Source organism: Cydia pomonella, chromosome 4, assembly GCF_033807575.1.
Source record: "Cydia pomonella isolate Wapato2018A chromosome 4, ilCydPomo1, whole genome shotgun sequence".
In the NCBI taxonomy this organism is placed as follows: domain Eukaryota; kingdom Metazoa; phylum Arthropoda; class Insecta; order Lepidoptera; family Tortricidae; genus Cydia; species Cydia pomonella.
In genome coordinates this window covers 22,357,975-22,384,793 of record NC_084706.1, presented here as the reverse complement: position 1 = coordinate 22,384,793, position 26,819 = coordinate 22,357,975, and the positions used below count along the sequence as shown (strand labels likewise).

Below are 26,819 nucleotides of genomic sequence, written 5' to 3'. Positions count from 1 at the left end.
TGTATACTCACGGAATCCATGGACGTCAATTCGATTGACTCGATCCAACCAAGCTGTCAGGTGTCACATTGTTGTCATTGTGCATGTGCAGTGCAGGTTTCAATCTATGTTCATGTTCATAACTAATATTTTTTTACCAAAATCATTACGAAAAAGTTAACCAAATATGCTAGAAGAAGAAAAGAAGACTTATCGAAAGCAGAAAAGATTTGCCGCGCGTCTTAAAAGTTCTAAGGGAATTATTTGTATAGAGAAACCGAATCGCGTATGTATGTTATTCAAACACAGGTTTATTTTACTTTTATAGTTATAAATATTTTAAGTATAATTTGTATGTTTTTCAGAATGTTGTTCTTTGCAACGTGGGTAAAGCTACTGGTTTAATAAAAGAAGATGTTCACGATCTTATAATAAAAACTTTACCAAACTTAGTCCTACCTAAGTTGATAGCTGAAAAGGGTGAAACACATTCGTTTTTAGTTTTTAATAGTGACGATGATGCTGCGTTATTCTACAAGGAATGTAATGGGAAAATTAAACTCCGTGGAACTCTGGTTTACATGAACTTTGTTGAAAATGGTAAGGTCATTTTCACTTCACACTTAGAAGTTTGATTCTACGAATCAAAATGTGATTCAACCTTCATACATATTAAACACATTAAATATATGATCCCAATTATTTTAGCACCAAACCTTGAAGTCATTTGCGAACACGACCTTCCCACGGGCCTGCTAATACTCAATGACTTCATCACTCCAGCAGAAGAGGACTTATTTCTAAAGCTCTTTAAGTTTGAAGAGTCCAGTAACTTGAAGAACCGACAAGTGGCTCACTACGGATATGATTTCCGATATGGCAGCAATGATGTGGACTTGTCAGCTCCACTGATACAGACAATACCAAAGGAATGTGATTTGTTGTGGCAACGGTTGAGGGAACAAGGGATAGATGTTGGAGTGCCTGATCAGCTGACTGTCAACAAATATGAACCTGGGCAAGGTACTTTCATAACATGAAATGAATTAATGATAGATTGAGTTGACTGTATTTTAAAACTAAGATCAGATATTTTCTCATAAAAATATACTCCCTTATTCATAAAACTTTACAGGCCTTATTTAGTTAAATTATGTTTTATCCCTTATTTATTTATTTTGCCTAGTATGTATTACATAAAATCCCATTGTTGGGCAAAGAACTCCCCCCATCTTATTCCAATTCCGTTTGTTAGTAACCTGTCTGTTCCATGTTAACTGTGTCCTTTCTTACAAATACATAAGTCAAAATGATAGATAAAGACAAATTAATAACACCATTAAGATTTATATAGTTGGCATTATTAATATGTTCACTATGGTATGTGTGGGGTCCATTCAACCCTGTACATGTCTACACAGTGAACATGTTAATTTGGTTAACCCTTTATAAGGCATAAGCATGTCAGAAAATATGCGAAATTGGACCCTATCACATGGAAACAAAGTTCAAAATCATGTGAAATATATATTTCCTCTACCTTTTTTCCATTTCTCAATTGAAACAAATTCTAATACTTCCAGGCATTCCATCTCACGTGGACAAGCACAGTCCATTCGGAGACACAATTCTGTCCGTGTCGCTTGGCTCCTCCGTGGTAATGGACTGGAAACACCACTCCGGCAAATATGTGCCAGTCGTAGTGCCGGCACGCTCCTTGCTCATTATGCAGGGTGAGGCAAGGTTGGATGTTTTTAAAATAATCCTAAATTTATGATGGCCGAAATTGTGGTGGAAATACTCTCTCTATTTATATTCCAGATACCTAATGACTTGACCCTTAAAGCGCGGCTAGCGGCAACATACTTGCCGTCAGAATTCAACTTCAAAAAAGGAATGTCAAATGGTTCACCTATGGGTTAAAAAAGAATTCCGGCCGGAAATAGGTTGATTCATGAAAGCTGCGCGGATTTTATATGCGAATTTTAACACCCAGCTCTTATAAGTTAATTTAAAATTCAAGTGACGGTAGTCTCATTCGTACCGGCTGTACCTATCTATTTATTTTTAACCGACTTCAAAAAAGGAGGAGGTTCTCAATTCGTCGGAATATTTTTTTTTTATTTTTTTTTATGTATGTTCACCGATTACTCAAAGACGCCTGGACCGATTTGCAAAATTCTTTTTTTGTTTGATAGGGTATACTTCCCAGGTGGTCCCATAGTCATTAGGTCAGGATCTGATGATGGTATCCTTGAGGAACTAGTGGTATTCTTAAAATTTTATAGGCAATTTTAACGTTTTTCATATACTTCGTAAAGCTATTTAGGTATTTGCGCCTGGTAGTCATCATCTCGTTGCAGAGCTGATGATGGAAGATACAATTCCTTAACGGTAAAGAGATAGGGGGTAGATAGCTTCCGTTGTTGCAACAATACGTTTACTTTAATGATGATGAATACACGGGAAACCTTGTCAATACTAGCAAACCGCTTTCTTGGCCTAATGAATAGGTACCTGTCTACCTTTAGTCAGTAATGAGATATCTCAACCGTTGCATTTCTGCTAATGCCCGTTCATCGTGGGGTTTAGTTAACAGTTTAGTGGGTTCTAAATCAGATAGAGCTATTCCTTCCAGTTTTTACTCTGCTACATATACTTGTCCCTTAGCAAAATTCTTTTTTCCTAAATCTATAACAGCTTTATCGAGGGTTATACCCTGTAGTTTATGTACTATTACAGCCCAGCATAAAATAATAGGTAACATTCAACTTCTTCAACTTCAACATTTATTCAGCAATTAGGCCACAAGGGCACTTTTACACGTCAACATGGAATTTACATACAAACAAAAACAAGCGCATCAACAATAAGGGTTACCCTCATGGGGCAGAACAATATTGGTCAGAAACACACTTGGCATAACATGTTTCGCAGAGACACTTTCGGTCGAATGGTAATTTTGCATAAAGGTATAGTTGGAATTATTAATACCACGCATACGACACATTTTGCAGAACATTGTTTCGTAGAACATTACTTTGGTCGACTTTGGTTTAGCATGAAAATTCAAAAATTTATTCTGCAAGTAGGCCTCAAGGGCTCTTTTACAAGTCAATACAACATTTATAATAACATCATATAGTGACATGAAAAATACATAACAACATTTATAAATACAACAGCCAATACCTGGGTAAACATTACATTATAATAATCTTAAAATAAATAATTAATACAATACAATAGAGATGTATAGTCTCTATGGTTAAAAACACATTAAATCTGGAGATGTAAAAGGTCCCCAATGTTAGAGTACTAATACTAATAAAATTTGGAGGTGTAAAGTCTCTACAGGTGTCAAAATAAATAAATAATCATTTTAGATACCATAATATTCCTATAGCGTACTATTACATTGCATAATTATTTTCTGCTAAGTAGGCATAATAGGATTGTTAGGTATCTTGCGTCCCCAACACAACCGACTCGCTATCAAAAAGGAAATACAGTCCCAGAGTCACCGTTAGGTACGACGACGAGCGTAGCGAGGAGGAGTGTTAGGTATATTGCGTCCCCAACACACCCGACTCGCTATCAAAAAAGAAATGCAGCCCCAGACTCACCGTTAGGTGCGACGACGAGCGAAGCGAGGAGGAGTGTTAGGTATCTTGCGTTCCCAACACACCCGACTCGCTATCAAAAAATAAATACAGTCCCAGAGTCACCGTTAGGTACGACGACGAGCGAAGCGAGGAGGAGTGTTAGGTATCTTGCGTTCCCAACACACCCGACTCGCTATCAAAAAGAAATAGGAAGAAATAAAATAGTAATAACATGTAGCTGTGAGACACAACATTTTGTGCTTGTATGTCAGATAAAAGACGCAATAGCTACACAAAATTACTAGCTTAAATTAACTTAAATGTACTATGACAGGGGTTCCCAAAGTGTGCGCCGCGGCGCCCTGGTGCGCCGTAGAAAGTAAAGAGGGGCGCCGTGAGTTCTATCATTATCCGAAACCACAAATATTCGCGGGTACCTATTTGAGCGCTCGCATCGGTAAATAATATAGCGTCGTGTCACTCTTTTTCGACCGTGATTTTAAATTTACAAGGGCGCCGTTGCAAAATACTAAACTTGCAACTGCGCCGCATGTTGAAAAAGATTGGGAACCCCTGTACTATGAGATGTAAAGGTCTCTAAGTGTCAGAATTATTAAAAATATAGGTATACACAATCAAATTAAACACAAAATAAAAGTAAAAATTTAGAGATGTATAAGGTCTCCAAGTGTCTAAAATTAAAACTAAGTTAAACAATATAAGTCAGGAATATCTGAAACGGTCATTTTGTTCCAGTTTGCCTGAGCAGGAATTTTTCGTTTTTTAATATGATTTGAACAACGAGTACAGGTCACGATATTACCTAAAGCGATTAAAACAGCAGGAAGTAAATTGTCTAAATTTGTAGTTACTAGTCTCGTACGCTGCTGAGGATATATCATTTTATTGCAAATGGTGCACACCACATCATGATGGCTATATATATATATATATATATATATATATATATATATTTACATCACTAAAAAGCAAAAAATAAATAATTTTTAATTAAAAAAAAAACCGCCTTCAAAAAATATCCAATAAAGAAAATAGTAACTATATACACAGTAAGATAAAACACTAAAAAGTTAGAAATAATAAAGTTTTTTCTGTATTATAAATCCAAAGTTCGTTAAATAATGGGATTAAGATTTTGTAAACATATCTACATTATCTACTAATTTCTAAGTTATTGAATTGAAAACGACATTTAAGTTGTATCACTAGTTATTTTTATATCGTTGCTGGCACCGACTCCAAATATTGTTTATTATTATTGATTTGTAAGTAAATAATATATTTTGTAAAGGGGTTCTTTAACGAACTTTGGATTTATAATACAGAAAAAACTTTATTATTTCTAACTTTTTAGTGTTTTATCTTACTGTGTATATAGTTACTATTTTCTTTATTGGATATTTTTTGAAGGCGGTTTTTTTTTTAATTAAAAATTATTCACTGGATAAATTCAAACAATTAGTGTTGTTTTTATTAAAGATACGACTGGCAGCACGGCATCCAACCCCGCACATGGGACCCCGTGATCCGCACAGAGCCGGCATGTGTCGTGACGGCGGACTCTCGGCCTCGCCGCGTGCGCGTCTCGCTCACCTTCCGTTGGACAAGAAGCGGCGTTTGCGCCTGTTCGTATCCCACGCTGTGCGACAGCAGGAGTGGGACAGAGATAGATGCCGTGGCTAGTAGACTGGAGGAGATTCATGTACATCAAGTAAGTTAGAGTTTAGGATTTGAACAGCGAAGAGATTAAATATAGGCGCGCACGTTTTCCTCGCCTGAGCGCGCCGCCTCAGCCGAGGCACGTCTACACTGGCTGGTTTGTGCGTGAGGAGATTGCCTCGCGCGTATACTCGCTCTGTGTGGACCCGTCTTATCACGATATTTTTTGTTATTGTACTATTATTTACAATCATTATTTAAGTCAGCTGAAATAGCATTTGCTGGCTACATATTATATTAATGCTCAGGCCAGCTATTGGCTATTATAATATACACCCTTCGATCTGTCCAGGTGTACGAGCAGATAGCGGGCCACTTCAGCACCACTCGCCACAAGCCCTGGCCTAAAGTGGTAGAGTTCATGCTAGGAGTGCCGCAGGGCTCCGTAGTTCTGGACCTGGGCAGCGGCAACGGCAAGAACATACTGCTGAGGGACGACATCCTACAGGTAGCTATGCAGGTTTTCCAGCAGTTAGCTGGCCTAGGTGCCCATGCTAGGAATGCGAGCTCCGTAGTTCTGGACCTGGGCAGCGGCAAAAACGTACTGCTAAGGGACGATATCGTACAGGTAAGAAGGGTATCGTACAGGTGGTCCAGGTGTTCAGGTAGTGCAGGACTCGGTTGTTCTGGACCTGGACAGCGGCTATGGCAAGAACGTGGTGCCGAGGGACGACATCCTCAGGCGCGGATACAAGATTTGGCTTAGGGGGGGGCCATTTTGAGAAAATCATATATTTTTGCACAGAAAATAAGGTAAAAAAAAATTTACTCAATTTAGTAATGTGAGAGCCAGGGTTTTAGGGGGGGGCCATTGCCCCTATGGCCCCCCCCTTGTATCCGCGCCTGGACATCCTACATGTATGCAGGTGGTCCAGGTGTTCAGGTAGTGCAAGACTCGGTTGTTCTGGACCTGGACAGCGGCTATGGCAAGAATGGGCCACTTAGAGCCCTTACACGGCTGGCGCCCAAGCTTCCAATCTTGGCTCTTACAATAATTTAAAAAATAAAAAAGTCAAACAAAGGGCATAGCTATGTGTCTTGGACTTCACACATTTCACTCAATATATGATTAATATACAAATTGTGTAAAAATATTTTCCATAAAATCAACATCCATGCAGGGAAATGGGGATTACGTTTGTATGGAGAAGCAGTCCGTCTTAGTTCATAATACCTAACCTAACTCTTTAGTGTTCCGTACTACAAAAGTAAAAAGGGACTCGTATGGTTCGACTCTGTTCATCAAGAACTACGTACGCTATCGATTTACAATAGTTATAAATAAGGTTACACGTCAGACAAGACCAAAATCAAAGTAAGACCCATTAGAACTGGTTTTTGTATTGTTTTTTAGATAGCAGGCGAGCGCAGTAGCGGGCTTCTATCTGAATGCCACCAACGATTGAGTAATACTACGAAACCGAACGACTGTGTACGACTGGACCTATGTTCGGCACCCCTGCGGGACGCATGCGCCGACGCGGCTATATGCATCGCAGTCGTGCACCACTTCAGCAGTAAGGTGAGAACGAGACGCATTATACAACGCTAGAGACAGAGCAGGATGACGAACCAGAACGCTTGCTTACGACTGGACCTATGATCAGCACCTCTGTGACACCTATCCTTTTTCCAGACACTTTCTGCGGACGCGGACCGTATCTATTATCTTTCTTTGTTTCTCATTAGAAAGTGTCCTGAGATGTAATGTACATAACACCATACGCGTCGCCATGGTGTACCACTTTAGTAGTAAGGTGAGAGCGAGACGCACTATACCTACAGTTATTTTTACATACAGTTGGCCATCTTTCCCGAAGGTATCAGGGTGTGATGGCCATAACAATGATTTTACCTACTTATGGTTTATTTTTGTAAAATTTTTGATCGTAGCTTAGCATCCATGAACAACGCGAAGTTAACTGAACAGTAAGTATCGACACTAGGGATTGCAATCCGGTCCGGCGGATCCGGTAATCCGGCCGGATCCGGCACTTTTCAGGCACTACCGGATCCGGTAAAAATCACCGGATCCGGACCGGATCCGGTATAATAAAAAAAAGCCTAAATACAGCACGCGCTGTGCGTTTCAGACGAGGAAAAGGCAACGGATACGAGGTATGAAGTTGAACAGAACAAAAAACGAATGAAAAAGTTTAAATTGAGTAAGAATGGTCTTAATCATTTATTCAGCAAAAGGAAGTAGATATAAAAAAGAATATAACTAAAGTAAAGAAACATATCTAAATACATATATTTACAAATAAAAAATGGGGGCTAGCTCGTCGCCCGATGGTAGGGTGCCCAGAAGGCTGGTGGCATTACCGCGCTGTATGGCGATGCCAATTCGCTGGGCAAGGAAAGAACCAGCCCTCTGGTCACCCGTAGCATCAATGAGACGCTTCGCCAGCTCTCTGAAAATACAATGGGCTCCGGGTCCCCAGGGTCCGAGGGTCTCCACCCCAAACGGCTCAAACATACAACCGGAATCAATGGATGCATATTTGCGCCGTTTGAGACCCTCGGCTGCTTCGGCGGCCGTTCCGGCCTTGGTCGAGGTCCCTGGGAGGTGGGACGGCGCAAGGGTATCCACACATATGGCGTCCCAAACTAAAGGCCGTCCCAGCTTCCAAGGAACCAGAGTCATGCCGTCCGGCCGCTTGCCATCGTATTTAGTAAGATAAAAATATATTTATTATGACGATGACTGGGAACAGAAGAGGATTTCTTCTTCTTGCATGTTGGTGGCACGATATGACGATTACATAAATACTGTAATAGAAGGAAAAATTAAAGGATGGAGAAGCCATGGAAGGCATTTGTAATTTATGCTAAAGAGAAGGTTCATGTCGTGTCATAATGTTGTGATAGGAGATTAACCGACTACAGTTGGGCTCATCAATATGTGTGAATGAAGAATATATGATAATATTGATAATCTTTAGTTTTCTCCGATATATGTATATATATGATAAAATATAGATTCTTTTCTATTCAAATTTAAGAGAGAATCTTTTGTCTTTACAATTTCATCCAATCTTATGCAATTTCCTTCATCTCCTGGTACATGCTACTCTACGTCTAGCCAATTCTTTATTTGATCTATGTAACTTTCCCTTTCCGCGATGGTTTTCAATCCTACATTCTATTATTTTTCGCATGAGATCGTCGTGTCGTGTGTTGTTCCTTATAATTTGACCAATATACTTTTCCATAAATTAAAAAAAGTACAATTTTTTTTTTAAGTCATACAGTCTACTACTTTTTCGGACAAATAAATTAGAGCAAGATAATACTAGAGTGCATTTAATATCATAATTGGTTAAAAGTAAAATATCTTCGTTAAAAGTAATAAATAATAGTAAGCGTAAGCGTTGAAAATAGAGTTCCGGTTACTCTATTAGCGGAAAATCGCTGAGCATTAGACTTTTTGTTTGCCGCGATATCTATTGTCGAGTAGCAGTACTGAGAGTTCCGCTACTCGATCCTAGATGTCGACTACGAAAATAATAAGCGTTTTGGTACCAAAACTGATGTATGGAGTGAGCAATCTTCTTCTTATTTCTCTATGCTAGAATGGATGTCAACGTTAGAGTTTGTGAGGAAAGAGAAGAGTCGTGGAATGTATGGGGCCCAATACATTCCACGACTCTTCTCTTTCCGAACAGACTCTACAAAGAATTAAATCAAAGAACAGCTACGAAAACTTGTCCTTTCAAGGAGCTCCAATTCCCACCCCACATCCCATCATCAGGCTTTGGAAACTAGGCAAATTTATAATTGTAAACGAAAATTTGAGCACTTTTGAATGGTTAAATATAATAAATTACCGATAATTTTTTTTTTGTTTTTAAAGTGATATTGACATTGTGACACTTTTTACTACCAAGTTCTATTTTATTGTTAAGAAGTTATTTATTAACTTCAAATTATAGATTTAGGAATACGTATTACGCAAAAAACTAGAAAAATATGTCATTTAATTAACTTTTATATCCCTATACCAAACCGGATCCGGTCCGGCCGGATCCGGCCGGACTACGGCCAAAATCCGGCCGGATCCGGCCGGATTGAAAACCAATCCGGTTTGCAATCCCTAATCGACACCCAGTCAACGGTTCCATGAATTCTTTCGATGGGCCATCTCTCCCTTATGGCCTACTACCCCGGAATTCCGGGCTGAAATAGCTTTTGTGCAAATATAGTTAGGGTAATTACCCTAACTAAATCAAAGTCAGAACTGAAAATTTATTGTAAAAATGCGTAGTTTATTTTTAAACATAGTCATACTTTTTTTTGTTAAAAATTAAAGTTGTGTTTTGTGGCCAATGGATATAGTCGGCCAGACCACAGACAAACAGACTTACGTGCATATGCATAAAGTTCAATTTTAGTTTTGACACTTCGGTGACGTGACCTCCGAGTGACAGCTTTACAGTTTGATACGGCATCGAACAGGTTAATAGGGAGTATTACTGCAATGTTCTGCCGCCAGAGTGCAGCACTAGCACCTTTCGTAAACCATAGAGTAACTTATATGTATAACATACTCTGCCTTAAACTGTTTTTTGACAAGTTTTCACAGATAATAAAATATGACATTGATGCATCAAGGCGGTTTGTTTACAAAGGGCCTACCGGGAAACGCGAAATTCGATATTTAGTTATTTACCTCTTCGTCGCTCGAATATGCAAGAGTAATAGAGAGATTAGATAACGAGATTTCGATTTTCTTGTTTCGCAGTAGACCTTCAGATTGTGATGGATTGTGGTAGTCCACGCCCCCTACACAGAGTTTCGCGTAATATTCCCTGTAATCTACTGTATTTATCTCAGTAAATCATACGATATAATGTATTTCCCACGGTTCGGCAACGCTTCATCAATCGTGGGACGCCCTCGCTACTCGGCGGTCTAACATCGACTGACTGTAACCGTCAGTGACGTCACCATGACGTACCGCTCGAAAGGTCTATACACTACATTCCCTATTGAGTTTGTTAATGTTCCCAGCCGCGCCGCCTCGCCGCCGTGTCCAGCATCCAGCGCGTGCTCCGGCGCGGCGGCCGCGCGCTCGTCACCGTGTGGGCCAAGGACCAGACGCGCTCCAACTACCTGGACAGCTCCAAGCAGCCCTCGGACGACGCCGTCGTCAGCGTCGAGGGCGTAACCCTCCCCGTTCACCAAAACAGAACACAGTTCAAACACCAGGACCTATTAGTTCCTTGGAAACTTAGAAACGTTAAGGATAACAAACTTTCCGACGCACAAAACACCCTTCTAAGATATTATCACGTGTTTGAAGAAAACGAACTTGACGGGTTGTGTGAGGAAGTGGGTTTCATCGTTGAGAAAAGCTTCTATGAGGAAGGGAATTGGTGTGTTGTATGCAGAAAGAAATAAATGTTTATATATCTTATTTAATCAATTATTTCATGGCCTACAAAGTTATAAAACTGATATGTCGCTTATGCCTGTTAACCTTTAAAACGTCATACGTAAACGAGTTTCGGAGACTACACATAGGTATGAAGCTATGGATCGTGTCATTCACGAAGACGCGTGCCTTGACTCTTATTATCGTGTTATTAAAGGTTAGATTTGACTAATCTGCGGGTCATCGTGGGTGACACAAACTATATGAACCTGTAGATATTTATTATGCGCCGTTGCAATTTTACAATCAATCACCCTTATGACCTGGGCTTCACTTGAATTAGTTAACAAAATTATGCATTTTTAATTTTATTATATATTCATTTTGCAATACTTTAAATGGCATTTAAAGGCTTAATTTTGGCCAAGGAAACACAGGTGTAACTAGTAATCTGCTTCTGTAAAGTGAAAATGTATACCAAACTAGAAGTTCTATGTAGAAATAACTTCCATAAACGGACAGAAATATTAAGAAACATTCAACTTTCAAAACTGTAACATGACTGGTTTATTGCTTGTTGTTTCTAGAAAAAACATTATCAAGTATTGCACAAACCCGACATGTAACTGTATACAGTTATAACAAAACATTAACAAGTTTCAATAACATATTTCCTTCAATTAAACTACCAAAAAAAAACTCCTAGCTTTAAAGCTGTCACAGGCGGGCGTACCGGACCGCGACCTTGGTACGGTCCGAGGCCTGTTCGATCGAGTTGAAGATGATTCGTCGTACGTCCGTTAAGCATGCAGCTATGAGTGAAAACGAGAAAGATTAGCTGACCGGACCAAGGTTGCGGGTCCGGTACGACAGTCTGCTAAAGCTTTTACATTAAAAAAAAACTATATTATTTATATGACAACACTGGCCGCTAAGGCTTCATGAGTGCCAACTGCAAAAGCGGAATGACCGAAATCGTAGACAAGTCGGCCAGTACCGCGTCTACGTTTTGCAGCGTATTGACTTGAAAGATGTTCTCCTTTCGGAAGCTCAGTATTGCCAGCGCTAAAAGTGGTAGGATTTCGAGAGAATCGTAGCCAAGTATGGCATCCCACAGCAAAAGAAGCTGGTCGGGTGGCAAGTGGCCACTGAAGGCGCGCATTAGCCATTTAAAGACCACCCTTATACTGAAACAAGATTACAATCAAAACATTAAAAAAAGTTGATAAAAATGATGAGGTAATGAATGGGCGCTTTTATAAGTACTTGACCGTGGTTGTCCAAGACAGTATCTATACACGACTGCGATAAATTAAATATACGAATATATACGCTCAATAGGTAATAGTGTATTTAAATGAACATACATGGAACTTATTTGATAAAACACTTACGGATTTATGTTAATATTTCGAAAATGTATCCATAGTAGAGGCTCATTTGCTTCCAAAAGCCTTTCATACAGCAGACACAGTGAAACAATACCCTGAAATGTTTAAAAAATAACCTTATTCTGTTTTCATAAAGTCCACAATGTATTATAATTTTTATATAGCCTATTGGTAATCGAAGCGGAAGTACAGCAGTATACCGTAATAATAAGCCTGATCTGAGACTGACTAATACTAGGATTTTTTTATTACTAACCAAGAGCGTCGTCGATGGACCAGATGCCCCAGGGGGAGGGGGGGGAGTTGATATCGCCGAAGGCCTAGCATCCAGACGGAAGGAGGGGCATAGGAACAGACTGCTTTGAAATAAACATAACTGGATCACAAACGCTCACTTATGGAGAATAACCGGACAAGCACCCGTAGTAACTGAGATCCAAACGCGCCAATTACACCCACCTATAGGGAGCGTGCATGAACTGTAGGAGGCAGCACAGGAGCCGTCAGATTTTTGACGCGAGGCGTAAATGTGATGTCGCCCACAAGATGGCAGAACCTACTATGCACACGAAAACACGTGACGTGTAAATGTACATGTTTATGGTTCCGATTCAGGCACAAGATGGCAGACCCTCCAACGCGCACGGTCCCTACTCAAAGTGGCCCTAACCTGGAAGATGCCCGGAAAACGGAAACATTGTTGCCCTAAATCTACTTGGCGCCGTGCCGTGGAGCAAGAGTTGGGTGTATTGGGGATGGGATGGGAGGAGGTTACCCGAGCAGCCCAGGACCGGAGTCAGTGGAAGAAAATGGTTCGAGCCCTACACCCCAGCAGGGAGTAACAGGATGAGAAGAAGATCCCTACTTACTATTATAAATGCGAATGTAACATACAGATGCTACCCCATTACCTACGTAACCACTGAACCGATATAGATAAAATTTGGTACCTATGGAGATACTTTGAGGCCCGGGTAAAGACATAGGACAGTTAATCATCATCACCATTTCCGAAGACAAAATCGCGGACAGAAGCTAGTAAAGAATAAACGGGATTCACCTGTGGATGAGTCGAAATGTAATGCAGCCGGTGCCAGTAGCGGATGTAGAAGGCCCGGAACGTATAATACAGCTGCACCGGATCGTCGTACAGGTAGCAGAATGGCGTCGCTGAAATACACATCATTCGTTCATACGTGACCACAGGTGTAGTGACGAGAGGGGAATGCGGTTCGACAAGAGGGCGAATTTGAAAATCGAAATTTCGTTATCTGCCACTCTAACGCTCTCCCATATTGCTGCGATAGGGAGGCAGACTTTTCGTTTTTCGCGGTATGCCATCGCTTGCCTTTTTAAAATAGTCCATTTTATAATTAATGCAAAGTTGATACTGTTGATAGTTGGGTGAGGTGAATAAGTATAACTAGGAGCGGTTTGACGGCACCGGTATCCTTATTGGGAGAATTAAATTTGGGCGCCATTCAGATCACGCATTAAACTCAAAAAATATTGGTGCCAATGTGAGATGTCTACTGAGTCACCGTACAAAAGAATTCGAGGAACGGAATGACGCCTCTTGGCGGGAAAGCGGTCGGCCTATGTCGCTCGAGGAACATAGCATGACCTACGTGTAAAGGGCCAATTACATCCACACTTTCCGATATTTTCTCGCGTTTTTCGTTTCACGGAATATCAGCACATCGTTAACAATATTTGAAATGTAAAAAAAAATTTCATATGCAAAAATATCACACATTGAACAGTTTTGGCAATTAGAGACAAAGTATTATTTACATGTCAAATATTGTAAAAGATGTGCTGCTATTTGGTGAATATACCTACTCTTCGGCCCGACATCGAGCCCGTTTGCAGTTTGCATGTGAATGTAATTGGCGCTTAAATCAAGCTTAACCCTTTGAACGTGTGCGGCCTGAACCTTTTCGTAATGCATGATGGTTGAATTTGGGTTGTAGCCGCGCGCGTCTGTTGACTTACGGGTCAATACTAACCGTACATGGAGAAGCCGTGGAAGGGAATGACGCCGCTCGGCGGGAAGGCGGTGAGGCGGTCGGCGGGCGCGTGGCGGCCGCGCACGGCCACCGTCAGCGGCGCGCCCGCGCACCCCGCGTCCGCCAGCGCCGACCGCACGCCGCAGTCGCGCGAGAAACATAGCATCACCTAATGTAGATCAGAATACTATAAAAACTGCCCAACTGAAATGGATGTACAGATTTTGATAAAACGTGTCTAAGAAACAGCGCTAGAAAACCTGTTTTCTAATTAAAAAGATCGAATCCTAATCGGTTTACCCGTTTAAGAGCTACGGTGTAACACACACACATAGCAGTCAAGCTTATAACACCTTATTATATTAACACCCACACGAGGTTAAAAAACGCTTAGACGTATGGTTCAACATCACTGAGTTTCAAAGCCAACTTCATTGATATTTTTGTTACCGTATGTCTACATTTCAATGATATTCGTTGGTGGTTCCGGTTTGGTAGTAGTCAGGGAATTATACCAAAGCAAAAATATCATCATGACGAACTACTTTGGCATAAATATGACCAAGGAAATGAAGAGACAAAAACGCTCTAAGATGGGCTAAGATGGTCGGCACTTTATCATTTGTCACCATGCCTGTCACGTTCTAACAAGTATGTAAGTGCGAAAGTGACGGGTATAGTGACAAGCTATAAAAATGGAACCATGCTGCCATTGATATTGACCCCTTTTTGAGACATTGACAGAGCATTCACTTATGCTATAAGAAGATTGGAAGTATATTCCAATACCTTTTTTTAGGGTGCCATGTGTTTCTATAATTCGGATTTAAATTTTTTATATTGTCTAAGAAATTACAGAAATTTCACTTAAAGACAACTTATATAATTTTATTGTACCTAATAACTATATTTAAGTACCAACCATGATCCCATAATAATATAGACACAAAGACAAGACAAGACAAGACAAGACAAGACAAAGCATTTATTGCAATCATATTAAGTACACAAAATTACATAATATGTACCCTGCAAGGGCGCAGCAGTCTTATAACTAAATAACAATCTAGTACAACGATTTCTGATGGTTTATTTTTTGTATTTTTTTACAAGGTTTTCTTAAATTAACTGAAATATCAACGTTAAAAAGAAGCCTAATTGAAACGTCACCGGTAAAGGGAAGTCTAGTAGAAACGTCACCTGTTACGAAAGCCTAATAATTAAAAACGTCACCTATAAAGGGAAGTTTAGTTGAAACTCATTGGGTAGGGAAGCCTAATTGAAACGTTTTCGGTTAAAAAAGCCTAGTTGTTACATCAATGGAAAAAGCGGCCAAGTGCGAGTCGGACTCGCGCATGAAGGGTTCCGTACCATTTATGACGTATTAAAAAAAAATCTACTTACTAGATCTTGTTCAACATTTTACCACTTTGGACACACATTTTACCACTTTGGAAGTGTCTCTCGCGCAAACTATTCAGTTTAGAAAAAAATGATATTAGGAACCTAAATATCATTTTTGAAGACCTATCTATAGATACCCCACACGTATGGGTTTGATGAAAAAAGATTTTTTGAGTTTCAGTTCTAAGTATGAGGAACCCCCTAAATTTATTGTTTTTTTTTCTATTTTTGTGTAAACATCCTAATGCGGTTCATAGAATACATCTACTTGCCAAGTTTGAACAGTATAGCTCTTATAGTTTCGGGAAAAAGTGGCGGTGACATAATCGGACAGACAGACGGACATGACGAATCTATAAGGGTTCCGTTTTTTGCCATTTGGCTACGGAACCCTAAAAAGGAGATCATTTGAAACGTCACCTGGTAAAGGAGGTCCTCGAACACGAAGTACTGGTCGTCGTTGGAAGCAGTGAGCTGCACATCTTTGAAAATGAGCTTGTCAATCATCAGATCTATCTCCAGGACACTTGCTTTGAGTTGGTTGAACGCCGTTATTTGCTGAAATAAAGCACATTTTTTTTTCGATATATAGAAGAAATCTCATAAGATTTTTTTTTAATTATAACATGGCTCGTCATTTCAAAGGGTTCCTTCCTTTTTTATAAAAGGAAAAAACTGAACCCTTAATAGGATCATTTTGTTATCCGTCTGTCTGTCTGTCAAGTTCCTTTATCTCCAGAACGCGTGAAGATATTGAGTTGAAATTAAAACCGTATACTCAGGTCTACAGTCCCTTGAACCTGTGAAAAAATCAACTTCTAAATTGACGTAAACAAAAGATACAGCCGTTTATGCCGCAAAATACCTACGTATTTCGAGTTTCAACACTCTCAAGGGAATCAAAATTTATAGGGTACATTCTGTTGTAGGGTACCATGAAATTTGGCAAGTAATATCGTCTTATACTACAAGTACAGGGAAAAATTAGAAATCTATACATTTGTAATTAAATCATAAAAAATATAGATGTAGGCCATACAAATTTGTAGGCAGGTACCCTACAAATTTCTATATGGAACCCTACAAATTTCTACAAATTTCTATATGGAACCCTTGACTCGCACTTGACCGGTTTTTTTCTAAACTACAAAAATTTCATTTGTCTTGTAGTTATACCTGTACTATGACATCAGCACCAAGCACCAGCAACCACATCGTAGCCCTTAGCGACTGCGGGCTGCTCTTTGCCTTTTTACGGTGCCTATAATACTCCTGCACCTCAGGGACTTAATGAACAGGTAGCCACGCCCAGAACAGTAGGTACTTGTCAAATTAACCGGTTTAGAACAATAAAACTGTTTTCTTCCTATGTCGGTGTCTATGTTTACGTGGCACACCACCAGGCCGACCAGCCGTTGCGTCGCTCGTCGAATAAACCGTTTTTTTTTTAGGTTACAATTAAGTTCTTAAAACATTCGCGTTGTTATAAAAGTTCGGAAGAAAACTGAAATAAACCGGTAAGTATTTACCTTTTTTTAAAACCGGTTTCGAGTCTTGCACGCGCTCCCCCAACCTCAATCACGGCTTAAGGCGGTTAGCACATGTTTGAGCGAGACAACGCTATGCGCGTATTATTAGCTACATCCCGCTCGCACATCGGAGCCACGTGCGAATCGCATCCAATAAACCCAGCTTCACTAACTCCGGCAAAGGACTCAAACATCAGCGACTTCACTGGATTTATTATACCTGTTGTCTGACATCAGATCCGAGCACCAGCGACCACAGCGTAGCCCGTAGTGCCTGCGGACTGCCCTTCTTGAGGTACTCCTGCACCACAGGGGCGTAAGCAAGAGCCGCCACGCGCTCGCCCAGCCCCACCCGCTCGGCCTCCAGCGTCGCGAAACCCGGTACTTGACTCGGCATCGAAGGGTTCACGCCGAGCAGCGGCTCACCGGCCGACCATTCAGGATACACCTTTCTCTGCAAGAATCAGTTGGCCAAACTTACGAGATCCTCACTCAATATCTCTAAAATTTGCATGGGTTCAAATTACTATAGTCTGTATCTTTAGGTATTTAAAAGAATGTAAACAAACCATAATTAAGTATTTTATTGTGTAAGACATTTCTTCAAAACAATTAATTTAAATCGATGTGACAAAACTTACAGAAGTTTTACTACAATTATTACTTACTCAACGTAACAACGGGACTGCTGTATTCGTGCTATTCTGTAAATAGGAATATATCGGGATGATTTGGTTAATCAATAGGAATTTAGTTTTGTAATATTTGCTATTACTTCGCCTTAGTAAAAGACCGAATATTTACGAGACGTTTTACGAGATCGAATATTTAGCCATTTGAGGGTAGCTGAAAACATTACACGATTAAATAAAATAGGTTAAAGCCAGAACGATGAGAAACAGATCCAGGCAGTTTTCTATTTGGTTGGTTAACTGTTAAATGTTTCAAGTACCCGAAAATGTAAAAACACATTGTTTACATTTATTTAACTACCTAAAGATACAGACATAGCTACTAGCCTAAGTCACTATTACACAACCTTTTTGATCTGTCAGTGCATATTCCTGTTTCTAAGTAAATTGTAGGCAGTTCCTGAGTCATGGGTGTTTTCTATGTATTTAAGTATTTATATATTATATATATATCGTTGTCTAAGTACCCTCAACACAATCCTTATTGAGCTTACTGTGGGACTGAGTCAATTTGTGTAATAATGTCCTAAAATAGATTTTTTTTATTCTCAAAATTCATGTAGTTGTGGTAATTTCTAATGTTTTGTGCCGATACGCGACTGCGCCAAATAAGCAAAAAAATAGTTTCATTAATTACAACTACCAATTCATCCAACGTCTTCACTTGGAGAGGTAAATGCGCGAATTCCCATTTAGGTTCATCTCTGAAAAAAAAAACATTAAATATTTATATAAAACAGTTTATACGTAAACATAACATTTTTATGGTAACCTCGATGTCACAAGGTTCGTCTAAAGAAAATGTACAGAATTGACTAACTGAACTATACTTAGTTCTGTAGTTCGGCAAGAGTTAGGTACTTATCAGTGGAGCATAGGCAGAGAAAATCGTCATATTGTCTTTTTCTTATGCTAGTATTATAAACCCAAAAAGAGGGAGTTAGCTTGAGTTTCTACCAGAGATATGCAAAGATGCGTAGCGAGGGATGTTCGTTAAGAACCAATAAAACTACTTCATTTGATTTCCTCGCACAGCGTGCAGTGATTCTATTGGTTCTTAAAAACTCATCTCTCGCTTCTCATTCTCACTCATATCATCATCTTCCTCGCGTTGCCCCGGCATTTTGCCACAGCTCATGGGAGCCTGGGGTCCGCTTGACAACTAATCCCCAGAATTGGCGTAGACACTAGTTTTACGAAAGCGACTGCCATGTGACCTTCCAACCCAGAGGGCAAACTAGGCCTTATTGGGATTAGTCCGGTTTCCTCACGATATTTTCCTTCACCGAAAAGCGCCTGGTAAATATCAAACGATATTTCGTACATAAGTTCCGAAAAACTCACTGGTACGAGCCGAGGTTTGAACCTGTGACCTCCGGATTGAAAGTCACACGCTCTTAATACCGCTAGGCCACCAGCGCTTCGCATTCTCACTCATATCTCTGGTGAAAACGCAGCCTTAGTAGGTGTTATTTTATATTATTAAAACTTACTCTTTCGTAAAAGGAACATAACCGGACAATGTTAGTAATACTTCTAGAAAGTCCTTTGGTGCGTAAACTGGTCTGTACTTTGATAAATCTGAAATAAAAATAATTAATCTAGACTTATTCAACTGAATTTGCCTAAAACGGTCAGATTTTATGAAAACGTCATTAACCATGCAAATTAAGCCATTGTATGCTTGTAACATAGTAAATTGTGTTGATTGGTAATTACGAATAAATGAGATGTAATATCTACAATATAATACTAGGTAAACACCTAAGGTGTAAGTGCTAAGTTCATTCCATTTGTCCAAGAGTTCATCTTGTTCACTTTGAGGCCTTATTTTTGCTAAAGAGGTCTCTAAGTCAGAACACATTGAATTTAGCGATTTGTGAATCCTTTTCTCCCACTGAGCACTGGCTTTTTGTAAGGACGTTAAAGGATCCAATTTCTGAAAATAATAACTGTTGTTTTTTAATCTGGTAATATTTGTTTATATTTATCAATGGAGAATGTGGGTAGAAATTGGAACTTACGTTTTGCTTGGTCTGAGTTCTCACCCAATGGTACACTGTGTTTCTTAACTTTGTATCTAATCCTTTTTCTTTCATGGCTTGTTGTAAGGTTTGTTTGAAGTCTTCCTTTTTAACATTTGTCGAAGATACCAATTTCTTTAGTAAGAAAATTATATTACTTAGAAAGCATATTACATTATTCTGTATTATATAATTTATACACAATATAAATACTTGCCTGAACGTCACTGTAAAATGATTTGTATATTGATAAGTTTTTTATCTCTTCTGCTAACTTAAGTGCTGTGTGATGAATGGCTTCATCTTTTAATTCTTCCATTTCGACTAATAACTCAATGTTTTGTATATAATTTTGTTAAATAAAGCAACAAACACACTGTTTATTTTTTTATAAAAAAACATATTTCATACGAAGAGAGATGCCGTTGCTATGGTGAGTAATAAACATATAGGATATACTTAGCAGAAATCGTATTGTATGAAACACCGTATAATCATCTATTCTAATGAAAATGATAAAAATAATAATAGAAAATAAATTATCATTTCGGTTTAAATATCGTTGCAACGTCGGAATTATACAAAAACTGCAATAACATTTGAATAGTTTTTTTATCTTGTCAAACGTTCATTTCGGACTGATTCACAATCTACAGGCAGCAAGCTGTCACTGCTGTCAAGTCAGTCAGCTGGGTTGTGGGTTCACTTTACTCAAATCACTCAACAATTTGACATTTCATCGATTACGCAGCAGGCAGCCATCGCCATACTTGTTTTGATAGGTCTGTTTTGAAAACAAAGAAGTAAAAGTCCAAACTTGAATATGGGCAAGATATTCCTGGATCATATTGGAGGCACTCGCCTGTTTTCATGTGCAGCGTGTGATGTAAACCTCACAAATCGTTCAGAGCTAATCAGTACTAGATTCACTGGAGCTACAGGTACTTTTTTTGATAATTATGGTGGTATTTTTAGTAAGGTCATTGTTTATTAAGTGTTTAAACCTATAATATAATATAGTATCATTAAGATATTAATTAGTCGAATTCAAGCATATTAAAAAAAAATAATGGTTTATTTATATTGACGTCAGAATCAGAATGTCATTATTGATAATCATCATGTAATTTTATTTATTGTGCTCTAAAAATTGTAGACACTCTTTCTACACTGCTAACGAGCATCATAACCATTAATTACATATTATTAATCACATCAGATGCAATATTACAGTATCTATATTATTCTAGATAGCTACTTACCAACTACCTACCTACCTACTACTTTTGTTGCTATGTTTGAATAGCTACACCTGTAAAAATAAATATTGTAGTCATGAAACATGTGTGGAAAGTAAATATTTAATTGTCAATCAATTTCCTTAACACAGCAAAACCTGATTCCAATATCAGGAAGCCAGGTTGGCTGTCACTGTTGACTGACCTACGTTCCGCTAAAAGTAAATAATGAGTATGTAATTAACTATTTAATTAACATGGTGTTGGCTGGGAAAACGAATTAATATTTTCTCTGAGTTTTGTCATATTTAGATATAAACGAAAGGTATAAGCGTCTTGTTTTTAGTGATTTTAGAACAGAACATAATCATAAAACAAGAAAAATACTTAAATTTTGGTTAAGTGTGGTATAAAAATGTATGAGACTCATTTCATGACCTAAATTCATAACTAAATACAATTATGTAGAACATATCCATGAATCAGGCGTTGAGTAGCATGAAAGTCTCTTGGCTAATGATGAATTAAAATAAAGAATGCTACATCTATCCAAGAATTCTCATTAACTTATAGCAGTGCAATAAATTTTGTAAAATCATTGTCACTGTTCATTCCAGGCCGTGCTTTCCTCTTCCACAAAGTGGTGAACTTGGTATACTCGGGAGTACAGGACCGGGTGATGCTGACTGGTCGGCACATGGTGCGAGACGTCTCCTGCAAGAACTGTTCCACCAAGCTTGGCTGGGTGTATGAGTTTGCTACTGAGGAGAACCAAAGGTGACACAAAATTTAGAACAACTGGGCCAAATGCTATAGCTTAAAAAATCTTAAATTTCGTCATCCAGGAAAATCATGCATGTTGGAAACAATACTAGTATTAGGCAGGTCCACACAGAGGAAATTGACTCGCGCATATTCTCGCTCTGTGTGGACCTACCTATTAGCTGTTATATATTTAATTTACTTGGTTATTGCCACATATTACCACCAACTTATTGGTACAACACCACTTGTGGCCAGGATACTGAGCTGAATTGGATATGGCAGAGCTGACTTTACAAATTCAGTTTATTATCTGTAAAACAAAGCCATTGTTTTTATGCAGTGTGTTTGGCAACCGAAAGGCGGCTTCTGTTTTGAGTGAAGAAAAAAGTCAAACAAGCCTGTTTAAAATGCAATTTGACCATCATATCTATATGGTTCAAATTCATATAACAGAAAACTAATTACTCGACTTGCAGGCACCTAAACCTACTACATGACCCAAGTATTTTCTCAGAAATAGCTTTTTTGATTTTGAACCATATAGATTATAGGTTAAAGTTGATTTTTGAACAGGTTTTTCAAGTATGTTGTGGCTCGCTTTCTTTCAGTTGTAATCAGGTAACCAATGGGATTATTCTAGAGATTAAGGGACGAGCAGAAATATTGCTTGACTAGCTCAACTGTATATATACAATGATATTATAACTCTAGATAGGTTATCAGTGTTCCAAAATTGAGCACTTGTACAAATTGTACAAGTTGCCTTTAGTAAATAAAACAGCGGAAAATAATTGGTATTTAAATACGATTTCCTGATGTGTTTAGAGTAAACGAAAGATATCATTCCAAAATTTAAATGTGTGGTCCCTGGGAAGTATAGGTACCCTTTGAAACAAAAGATAAAGAATTTTCCAAATTGGTTCAGGCGTCTTCGAGTAATCGGGGAACATACATAAAAAAAATATTCCGACGAATTGAGAACCTCCTCCTCTTTTTGAAGCCGGTTAAATACAGATTCATTCATAGGTATTAACCCTTTATAAGGCCCCAGTTATACAGATATGCTACGTGAAAGTTAAATACACTACCATGTTTGTAATGCACTGGGGAACACATCTACGGCAAATAAAAAACGAAATCATTAAGAAAAAACATGTGGTCATTATATGCACTCAGCCTGTTAGTGCACTTGAGTTTTCAGATGATCTGTTTCCAATACACCTATTCAGTGACATTGACATACTTATCGATATAGCATGTAACTTTTATAATTTTATTAATCTTATGTGGCAAATGATACACTTTCCTGACACTACAAACAACGTAGTACAGTTATTGCAATTCACGTTGGAGAATGGATTTATCAAAATTAGACCTTGTCATCATACCAATAAGAGTCTCACCACTCGCCATCGTGAATTGCAAGAGCTATAATTCAAATTATTAGATACAGCGACGTGTATATTTTTTATAGTATAATGGAAACAGTGACGATAGCTTGCTTCCCTTGACAGGCATAGTGCATAAATTGACCACATACTATAGATTCAATAATTACACTAAAATTAAATACTGACCAAAAAAATATGAATGAGGAAAGGAAGCCTGATATATTCGCTATATAATACCATTATATTTAAATAAAAAAGAGGATGTTCTTCTCCGTAAATATGTATTAATTAAGTGGTTTCCAAATCATCTCTGCCTTATAAAGGGTTAAAGAAATAAATATGAAAGTATTTCTTAAGCTCCTTATGTATAGATCGTGTCATTCACGACGACGCGTGCCTTGACTCGTATTGTCATGTTATTAAAGGTTAGATTTGACAAATATGCGCGTCATCCTGGATGGCACGTACTATATGAGTATAACCTATCTATAATTTAATTTTATTACATAATATCATTGTATGTACATAGATAGTTATATCTATATATATGTGGTTTTGTCGTGACAGATACAAGGAAGGTCGCGTTATCCTGGAGCGGGCGCTGGTCACGGAAAGCGACGGCATAGATGAAATACAAGTTAACGATGATTAGATTTATACATGTATATACTCGTACTACGTTCCCATGTAGGTACACTTGTTGGACAAGCATTTGAGAGTGTCAATCAATATTTTAATAGGGAGTCTACAAAATGTACCACATCTAATACTTGAATTTCAGTTGTTTTTAGAGTAGATATATGTGCAAGAAACGTAACCATACACCGCACTCGAGGAGGCAATTTGCGGGCACGTCAGTTGGTAACGTTTGCAAATAAATCAATAGATTTTCGAGTTGTCAGAATAAGGTACTCGTGTTTGTACTTAGCATTTGTCACCTGGTATTTAACCATAATGACGCATGATTTTAATTTGTCGAATGAGCATCTTTGTATTACAAAAGTTACATGCAAAATAATGTGCTAAACTTTTAAAAAATACATACATTTTACATAATTAACTGTCAATAGAGGCCATTATTCGACGAGAGAGATATAACAAATTAAAATAATGCGCCATGCGTAAAATACCAGGTTACAAATACCTTACTCTGACAACTCGAAGATTTCGTAATTTATTTGCGAACGTTACTAACTGACGTGCCCGCAAATTGCCTCCTCGAGTGCGATGTATGACCATAACCCGTTGAACGCCACGCCTATCGTGTGGGGCCGTTATCGTCATCGTGAACCTTGAGGGAATGCTCGAAGGTTGATTTTGGGCTGTAGCCGCGCGCGTCTGTTGGCGGTCAAAGGGTTAATTCGAAGAGAATACCTAATTTAAACAAAGACATAATTAAATGCCCCGTGTACATTTGATTGTCGAACATGTATGTGCCTGAGGAGGACGTAGAATTAAGTTTTATACATACCTAAAGTAAGGCCAATGTAACGAGATAAATAATGTAACCAAGTATTCAGGAATTCACAACTTTATTTTATGAAGAAATTATTAATCTTCACTGAATTCACTAACAGAAATGACCATGTTTACAAAATGGCGGCATAAATGTTTATATCCTGTACCAACAGCTTCGTTATTCCAAAAAATCGAATTGCCGCGCGAAGCAGCTCGGTATGTTTAGACGTGCCTCGGGAGAGGTAAACGCACTCGCGGCCGCATTGTCTCGGACGAGGCACGTTTCCACCGATTGAGCTGCTTCGCGCGGCATCTCGCGAGGCGACTCGTTCGTGCCTGTTGACTAACTGACGACATTAATGCGTACGAGAGAGGGCAGAGATAATAATCGCTGGCCATCGATTTGTATCAGTAACGATCAGATTATTTCTATTTTTGACTCGTTTCATTGGCTTTACTTTACACATATTTATTTTAAATCTCATGTCTTCGCAATTCGCCGGCTATGGCGGTGACGTTTTAGATTGGTCTGTGGATAAAAATACGGTTGTATTGGTAATAGATACCTTGTACTTATTTGAATATCAATCCTTTGATCAATTCATTTCACTGATCTTTAGAATGTCCTGTCTATATATTACTCGAATAATCTTACCTAATAGTAGAGTTGTGCCCGCTCGGTCTTTAAAAAGAGCGCTCCGATCTCGGTCAATCGGTCAAACGAACTAGTTCGCTCTTTTAGGTCCTTTAGTTCAGGAGCAAATCTCGAGATCTGAATGAGTATGACTAGGTTATCTTGCTCTCGCTCGCAAATAAACAGAGCGAGAGCGTGAGAGAGCGAATTTCTTGACCTTGACTCATTCCGATCATTCGCTCCCGACCGATTTGTTACTTGGTACTGAGGGCGAACCACGTTCGACGTGTTGCCTCTCTGTCGCACTTGTAAATTCGTACGTAAGTGTGACAGGGAGGCAACCCGTCGAACGTGGTTCGCGGTAGGCCCGCTGACATACCGACTACTGAACTAAAGGACCGAGACCGATTAAGAGCGCTTAAGATGAACTAGTTCCTTTCGGTCTGTGGTGGGATTTCATTCCTTTTAGTTCTTCGGTCCTGACCGACTCAAGCCTACCTAATAGTCTCTCGCATCCAAAATACTATAATCCTAGACTACCATTCCAGAGCCCCTAGTGTAAATTTATTCGATTTCGTAACGTGACGTACGCGTTTGCGTTAAGTCTCATTTAGTATGGGATTTAGAAACAGCGCGCCATGCGGAACGTTTTGGAAACTTAAAATCCCATACAAAGACACTAAGACTTAACGCAAACGCGTACGTCACGTTACGCCATCGAATAAATTTACATCAGGGGTACTAATCAGTGGCAGGGTATCAACCGTGGGTATTTGGGTGGGCAAGGCAACCTGGAGCTAATTTAAATTAGGTTCCTTCTTACAGTTTCGTTGCCTATCATTATCGAAACATTTTTTCTCCAACTAACATTTTCTGAAATGTATACTTGAGAAAATCAGTCACTAGTAAATAATAAAGCCAGCTAATATACAAAGATGTATTCGTTCGAAAAATTTTTTTTATTAAAAAAATTAAGATAAACTGAAGCTCATGATTTGACTTGCTTAATTTTCAGCTAATAAGATATCTTAGGAAATTTGTATGTTCTTATAACTTACAAATCTATCTTCTTATAGTCATATCTTCTTCATGTTATATGATACTCAACTCTAATATGTAATTTAGACAATTTTTTGTACATTTCTGTGTGAATAAGTAACGATGGTACAGTCGAGTTCACAAACATCTTTTACAAGCTAACGTCCTAAAAATATATTTACACACCTCTAAGCACAGGCAATAAGGTTTTATAAATATATTTTTGGCACGTTGGGTAAAAATTTGTGTGACGTACTTAGCGATAATATTTACTTGTTCGACCAACAATTTACGGTAAATCTGATATTATGGGTACAAGCGGCTTTGTTATTTTATTACAAGTACTTCAATTTTATCCTAAGGCCAATGATTTATATTGTGATTAAATAGATTTAAGTATTATAATTAATTTGGCGATGTTATATTTATTACAGGCTGAGCCTATATTTTACTTTAGAGCCTATTCGAAATAAATCAATTTATCATAAGGCGTGGTGTAATTATACAAATTAAAAAAAAATCCTCTTATATGATCCACTTAGAAA

The 26,819-nt window shown here is 38.6% G+C and overlaps 3 protein-coding genes across 4 annotated transcripts; 2 read left to right on the top strand and 1 right to left on the bottom strand.

Annotated features, from left to right (window-relative positions):
- The first annotated feature begins 61 nt into the window (after window positions 1–61).
- Window positions 62–10,743, top strand: LOC133517257 (alkylated DNA repair protein alkB homolog 8). Of its 2 annotated transcripts, none has more exons than XM_061850483.1 (8): window positions 62–265; window positions 345–579; window positions 688–1,002; window positions 1,563–1,722; window positions 5,085–5,316; window positions 5,617–5,772; window positions 6,679–6,846; window positions 10,338–10,743. In XM_061850483.1, the coding sequence occupies exons 1-8, from the start codon at window positions 167–169 to the stop codon at window positions 10,725–10,727; spliced, it is 1,755 nt and encodes a 584-aa protein (XP_061706467.1). In that variant the 5' UTR covers window positions 62–166; the 3' UTR covers window positions 10,728–10,743. The 2 variants fall into 2 exon arrangements, with proteins under 2 accessions (XP_061706467.1, XP_061706468.1); XM_061850484.1 differs by having other exon boundaries at window positions 137–269.
- On the bottom strand, window positions 10,729–20,317 carry LOC133517259 (TBC1 domain family member 19). Its single transcript, XM_061850486.1, has 11 exons — window positions 19,968–20,317; window positions 19,751–19,885; window positions 19,491–19,665; window positions 19,220–19,307; window positions 18,370–18,430; window positions 17,255–17,488; window positions 15,926–16,063; window positions 14,102–14,270; window positions 13,153–13,262; window positions 12,096–12,187; window positions 10,729–11,888 (listed from the first exon to the last, which is right to left on the bottom strand). The coding sequence occupies exons 1-11, from the start codon at window positions 20,067–20,069 to the stop codon at window positions 11,633–11,635; spliced, it is 1,560 nt and encodes a 519-aa protein (XP_061706470.1). The 5' UTR covers window positions 20,070–20,317; the 3' UTR covers window positions 10,729–11,632.
- Window positions 20,318–20,432: 115 nt separating this feature from the next.
- Window positions 20,433–25,163, top strand: LOC133517267 (protein yippee-like 5). The gene is made up of 3 exons (XM_061850497.1): window positions 20,433–20,691; window positions 21,606–21,765; window positions 23,712–25,163. The coding sequence occupies exons 1-3, from the start codon at window positions 20,574–20,576 to the stop codon at window positions 23,794–23,796; spliced, it is 363 nt and encodes a 120-aa protein (XP_061706481.1). The 5' UTR covers window positions 20,433–20,573; the 3' UTR covers window positions 23,797–25,163.
- Window positions 25,164–26,819: the final 1,656 nt, after the last annotated feature.